The sequence below is a fragment of the Ammospiza caudacuta genome, chromosome 1 (genome assembly GCF_027887145.1).
Source record: "Ammospiza caudacuta isolate bAmmCau1 chromosome 1, bAmmCau1.pri, whole genome shotgun sequence".
In the NCBI taxonomy this organism is placed as follows: domain Eukaryota; kingdom Metazoa; phylum Chordata; class Aves; order Passeriformes; family Passerellidae; genus Ammospiza; species Ammospiza caudacuta.
The window spans coordinates 108,325,474-108,332,225 of NC_080593.1; the positions used below are offsets into that span (position 1 = coordinate 108,325,474).

At 40.8% G+C, this 6,752-nt stretch overlaps 1 protein-coding gene across 1 annotated transcript; it reads left to right on the plus strand.

The window, feature by feature from the left end:
- The first annotated feature begins 461 nt into the window (after positions 1-461).
- On the plus strand, positions 462-6,012 carry LOC131558083 (histamine H3 receptor-like). Its single transcript, XM_058805718.1, has 3 exons — positions 462-741; positions 3,338-3,504; positions 5,227-6,012. Exons 1-3 carry the CDS (start codon positions 495-497, stop codon positions 6,010-6,012), a joined length of 1,200 nt encoding a protein of 399 aa, XP_058661701.1. The 5' UTR covers positions 462-494.
- The last annotated feature ends 740 nt before the right edge of the window (positions 6,013-6,752 follow it).

Here is a 6,752-nt window from a genome sequence, read left to right on the forward strand (position 1 = left end):
GTATTACAAATGCTCTGTAAACAGCAACACTAAGAAATATCTCTCTGTTATTAACTGTAAGATTTAGAAAGTTGTGTAGCAGCAAGTGCAAAAGTGTTTACATTTTACTGTAAGGGAAATAGAATTGTAATAATTTTAATCCTGTTCACCGCTATGGAAGTGAAAATGAGATATGGCTTCAGCACAATTTGATGTGCAAAACCACTCACACATTGCTAATATGCAAACTGCTTGACTGTGAGAAGAGTTGTTCCATGTCCAGGAAAGAAACTGATTGTGAGGTGTCTTTTCTAAGGCAAATAGGTGCATTCAAATCAAGAAATGTCAGAGAACCCAGGTCTTCAGTTCTTGTATTACATTTTTTTGATACTGTGAATATTTTCTTTTTATGTTTCAGTATTTGGCCCAGCCTGTTGATAGACTTATCTCAACCTTTTGGATAACTTTGCCAGACACAGCTTCCTTCCCAGACTGACCTGGCCTGGACACCCACCATGCACAACAACACCGCCGAAATTCCGCACGCTGCTGAGACGCAAAACGAGACTTGGTCCGGCCAGGCGCCGAGCTCCGAGTTCTCCCTGGGTGTGTTGGCACTGCTGGCTTTCCTCATGGTGTTGCTGTGTCTGGTGACCATCCTTGGCAACATGCTGGTGATCCTTGTTTTCATTATGGACAGGAACCTGAGGCATCGGAGTAACTATCTCTTTCTGAATCTTGCTGTTTCTGACTTTGCAGTGGGTAAGTGAGAGCTGTGGAGTCATGTGCTAATTGTGTTGTAGGACTCATAGGAGAAGCACTGGTGTTCATTTTCTGTGTGTTTTCTTCTGAGAGAACTATTTCCCAGCTGTGTCTGGGGGAAGGATGGGGAATGGTGGAAGCTCCATGAAGTATTTTAATTGCCCAATAAATCTCAAAGTATGTTATAATGAGAAATGCATTCTTTTTCATACAAATACTTCTAATGTTGCTTCAAAAAAAAGTAGTGACTATTACATGTGAATACTTCTTGAAGAAGTTGTTTGCTGCAGTTTATGATTTACCCTTGTCTTTCCAAATATAAGGTGTTCATCACACACTTCAGAACAGGCGACACATATTTGGCAGCTATGTGTGATACATCCACGTAAATGAATTGCTTCTCTACATAGTACAAATGGTTTATGAATGTTATTACACTACAACAAGACCCTTTATCACCCTGAGTTTTTACTGGCTTCAGCTTAACACAGGCTATTGATCCGATGGGTTGTTTGATACCAGTTTGACCCCTGCTGGCGTCCCTCATCTATATTCCTAATTGGTCCCCTCTTCCCATAGTGTCACTGCAGAACTCCAGGAGAGTTTGTTGCTGGACCTGCCATGGATCCAGTCCTGGCTTGTGATGCTAAGCAAGGTGATGGTGGAGTGAACACCTTTTGCAGCACTCCTCCACGGCTGAAGCCAGGGAAGCAGCCCATGTGGCAGAGAAATCCTGACAAAACCATAGTTCTGTGGCAGATGTACCAGCAAATGTCTTGACTTAAGGCTGGCAAGGAGGTACTTCTGCACACAAAGGCTTTTTCTTCAGGATGGTCACAGAGCATGCACTGAACTGTGAGAAAGGAAATTGTGGCCACAGACCTATTGCACTTCTGACAATACCATCCCCCCAAAATGCTGTTCCTTTGTCAGTGCTGTGTAGGCAAGTGTATTAGTTTAGCCTTTAAGGTTTTCCTTCATTTATACCATTTATAACATGTCCTGCCTTTTTCTGAGACTTGCCCCATGGAGCAGAAAATGAAGCCTTTGCTTTCCTGCTAAGGCAGACAATTTGCTGGAGCTGCTATTTCATTGTTCAGGTTGTGTGCAAAAGTCTGTTTCTCTTCATATCTCAAAGTTTAATAAGAGAGTTAAATATCTGCCTTCAGCATCTCTTCTTTGTGGTTGGTGCCTCATGCATTCTTAAGTCAGCCAAGAGGAAATGATTGCCATCAGTATTAGATTGGCCTATACAGACTGTAAATTTAAGATTTTTGTCTCCGATATTGGTCGGGAAATGCTTTATTTTCTGAAATTGCTGTGGGTTTTTTTTTTAATTTATGAAAAGTCTGGAATATTTATGGGGATGTGACTCATGTCTTTTGCATCCACCAATTAGTAAAAGTAAGAAAAGCTTCAAATATCAGTGCTTAAAACCTGGGGTTTGCCTCTATATTTATATGCATAGCTAAAAGCAGTCATTACTTTTTGACATGGTGCCAAACATTGATCGCATGGAAGTTTGTGAGAACATTAGCAGTTTTCAGCAAACATGAAAAATGAGTATTTAGTACCAGAGTGATGCTGCTGGTATTTAAGGAATATGTTAAAATAAGCCATCAGTATTGAAAGTGCTGTGAGCATTTCCCTGTTGACAACAGTCTGGCAGCTCATTGCCCAGAGTTTTATTGTCAGTGGACCACATCACCCTGAATATGTTTAGTAACTTCTAAGATCTTGATGGCTTTGTCAAGAAAGGAGTAATCTGGAGAGTTTTAAATAGAACTTGATGCAATATATAATTTTCTATTTGCCTCTGGTAGTTCAGCATTTTCAGGGACGTAGAATCAGCTATTGCACCACACTTTTGAAAGAATGTTACTGTTAAAATGAAGAAGTTGATGGCTTAAAAATAAAACACAAATATTGTTTTCTTAATTAGGAACTTCAGTGGAAGTTCTTTTGGACAAAACACAAATTTAACAAACCAAAATAGTTCTGGAGTTATTCTGAGGTAAAGAAGAAACATGAGATCAAAACACTCCTTAAAAATGAGAGTTTCATACTTCTGCTGTGTCTGCTCTATCTCTGGCAGAACGCCACACAGGCTGCCCAATATATTGTCTTCAGTTTACAAAGGCTGACCAATTTTACAGGAATAACTGCCATTGGCAACATCTGCAGATGTTTTTGAGGGAAAATCCTAATACAGATGAAAGAATTGAGGAAATAAAATGATGAGGTTACCTATCAGAATGCAACCACTGTGCATATATGCTGCAGCACTAATTTTATAACTTTAGAGAGTCTAAATTGGTTAAACTTGGATTTTCATCCTCAGTAAATCCTTCTTTGCTGAATTGCTTCCAGCTTATTCTCAACAACCAGCATACATAAATCACACTAAGACCTAAGACATAGAAAGTCACCATCAGATTTCATGAGAATTTAAGAATGTATGTATATAAATTACATACTCACCTTAATAGATTTGTTGATTTTTTTTTACCCAAATACCAAAACGGTGTGTCTCTCTGCTTCCAGGAGTTTGCAGTCCCTGTGAACCTCATGGTGCTTTTGTTGTTGCTGTCTGCAGGTGTGTTCTGCATGCCCCTCTACATCCCTTACAGCCTGACAGGGAAATGGCACTTGGGAAGAGGCATCTGCAAGCTCTGGCTGGTCATGGACTATCTCCTCTGCACAGCTTCAGTGTTTAACATTGTTCTTATCAGCTATGACCGTTTCCTGTCAGTCACTAAAGCTGTAAGTAACCTGTTTAGAGCTTCTCTGATTTTTTTCCTTGGATGGTTATATTCACCAACCTCTGCCATGTTGATGAGTATAAGCCCAAATTTAAAGAAGATAATACCTCTCAAAAATATACTGGCATGTGGTGATTATTAGATATTTTGTAGCCATATGGGGTGAATATTCTACATTGGGCATGCTTCACTGCAGAGCCAGTCAACCAGGAGTTTTCTCACAATTTCTGCTGCAAGCTGCTCTTGTGTTACTGCCTGAGGAAAAACAGTTAAGGGGGTAAAAAGGGTAAGGCAGCTGACTGGTAAAAAAGGGGCAGGGAAAGAGGAAATTCAGAGTAGTCTGGATTGGTGTTTGGACCCAAAATCAGGCATGAAAGTTAAATACAGTGGATCTAGGGCAATAAAATAAAGGACACTGGGGAGGGTGTCTAGACCTGAGACGTGGTCAAAACTTATTCTAATAAGACCAGGAGCAAGAGCAAACAGGCAGAAAGTGGAACAAAGGGCAGACTGCAATCACTGCCTCTAGATATGCAGCAATAAACTCCTCTTTGTGTGTGGAGCAGAATCCCAAACTTCAGACACGTTCTGCGTCTGCTTTCTGCAGAGAATCCTACATGCCTGGTGTGAGCTTTATGTCTTGGGCCATGTTGGGGGTGGAGGCCAGCATTTCTCACCAGCCACTGGTGGCAGGGAATGTCACAGAGAACTAAAGGTTCCAGCTCTTTTGTGTGTATGAGACTGTCAACATAACTTCATGCAATAGAATTTCAGTCTTATTTGCGGTAATTAATTTAACTTCATATAACTGCCTTCTTATTTTATTTTGTTATTTTACTTTATTTAAGAAAAAAAATATTGGAAATCAAACATCAAAGTTTTTGGTATGTAAGAAACTACGCTGGAAAGCCAAAGACTCAACATTTACAAATTGTAAAATTCAGAGCACCTCTACAAATGCAATTAAGACCTATGGACATTTGTATGACAGTTCTAGTGACATTAACTCAAGCTTTTGTTATCAATTGGATGTCTAAGCTTGCAGAATTATACATTTGTCCTGTGAAAGGGATGAGGCAGAATGTGAGCCACATTGTATCTACATATTCTGCAAATACAGTGAAAAATATATACTGGCCCTGGAGTGGATGTAGAAGGAAGAAAATGGGTGATTTTTTTAGTTTCATCAGCTAAGGGCTGTGGTGCAGGTGTGGTATCTATTCCTTCATCCTTATGAATTGTGTAGAAAGTAATTTTCTTATAGGTTGAATCTGTGTGTCACCTTTTCTGTTGAGCACCATGATGCGTACAGTTATTTGTTTGTAAAATGCCATAAAAAGCAGTGCAGTTTCCAGTGAGTAGGAGTCATCCTCCCAACAGCTATAAAGTGCTAATTCCTCTGGCACTTCAGACCATAGGTATCTCTAACAGGGCATACCAAATTACTAGGCACTGATGGATAATCGTGTTTTATCCCACAGACCTGGACCCTGACATTAACAATGTTGGGACTCTAATATTACAGTGACATTGACTTGTAGAGAGACAGCCCTATGCTCTCTCAGCATCAATGAAATGAACGTGCTTGGGGGACCTTCATCTGATCAGCACAGCCACTTCTCTGTATTACCAAGCCCCTCTTGAGTTCGTCTCCATCTGCTTCTCTTGGTCCCAAAATGGGTCTCTACATGTCTGAACTTTTAATGTGTTTTTTCCCTCACAGGTATCTTACAGAGCCCAGCAGGGAATAACATCCAACCCTACCATTGAGATGGTGGCCATCTGGCTACTTGCCTTCCTCCTGTACGGCCCAGCCATCCTGTTTTGGGAGCACGTGGCCGGACACAGCGTGGTGCCTGTGGATCAGTGCTATGCTGAGTTCTTCCACAACTGGTACTTCCTCCTGTGTGCATCCACCCTGGAGTTCTTTGTGCCCCTGCTCCTGGTGACCTACTTCAATGTGCACATCTTCCACAACATCCAGCGGCGCCAGCGGCGCAGCAGCGTGCAGGACTGTGAGCATCCCAGGAGGAGCAGCCTGTCCTGGAGGTTCTGTGGCTTGCCAAGGCCAGGAGCATCATCTCCTTCGTCAGAAGCAGAGGACAGTGGTTCTTCTTCCATGAGACCAAAGAAAGAGTCTTTGGGAGCTGACTGCTCATCTCCATCCACAGACAATTCTGTAACCCCAGGAAATGACTTTTCTATTTCTTTCTGTGCAAAGACCAGATCAAAACTGCAACGGGACAAGAAAATAGCAAAGTCCCTCGCCATAATTGTCTGTGTGTTTGCCACTTGCTGGGCCCCATACTCTTTATTAATGATTATCCGTGGGCCCTGCCAGGGAACTTGTGTCCATAACTTCCTGTATGAAGCAACGTTTTGGCTTTTGTGGATCAATTCCTCTTTGAACCCATTTCTTTACCCTCTCTGTCATGTTAAATTTCGAATGGCTTTTCTGAAAATTCTATGTCCCAAAAAGTTTGCAACATTGAGATCAGGTTCTTTTTAGAAAAAAGAAAAACAAGGTCCAAGAGGAGATGGATGAGGGACATAAGTAGCCACTGTTTGAAATTAGATTTAGTCTTTTCCAGGAGATTAAACTATTTGCAGAATCTAAATAAGCCTTCTGTGAAATGTCCTCCTGCAGACAAATGTGGATGACCAAGGTTTGTGTACTTTTCCCAGCTATTTGAATTGATCAGGTAAAAGCTATTGCCTCTGTCTGACTTTCCCAAGTAGTCTATCCACATTATCTTAATTCTGATTGCTGAAAATGTTGTCTTCAATTGCAGTACCTCTTATATTTGTGTTCACAGATGATATTAGTTAAAAATACAATAAAGTTATATATTAGCCTTAGGGTCAATAGTATTCTAAAGTTGCTATCTTCTCTGTTCTTCTTTTGAATGATTTGCATTCAGGACCCAATTTTTGCCTATATGAAACATCCAATAAAGTTATGATTTTTGTTTCCAGGCACATAAAAGGATTACTTCCTTTCACTAAAGGTTTTTGGCCATCAGAAGCAAAGAGGAACTACTTCCAAAAACTTGGATGTATGTGTTCTTTGCAGAAGGGCATTGCTCACTATATTTGTTCAGATGCAGCAGTAGAGAATTCAGGTGTGTAAAGCATTTATGTGGATGTCCAAGTATTCTGCAAGAAACCAGCCTTCTTCAGATGTAGTTTTGAGAGATCATAGAAAGAGAAGTGTTTGTTCTTACTCCCTGGGGGGAAAAATCCAATTCT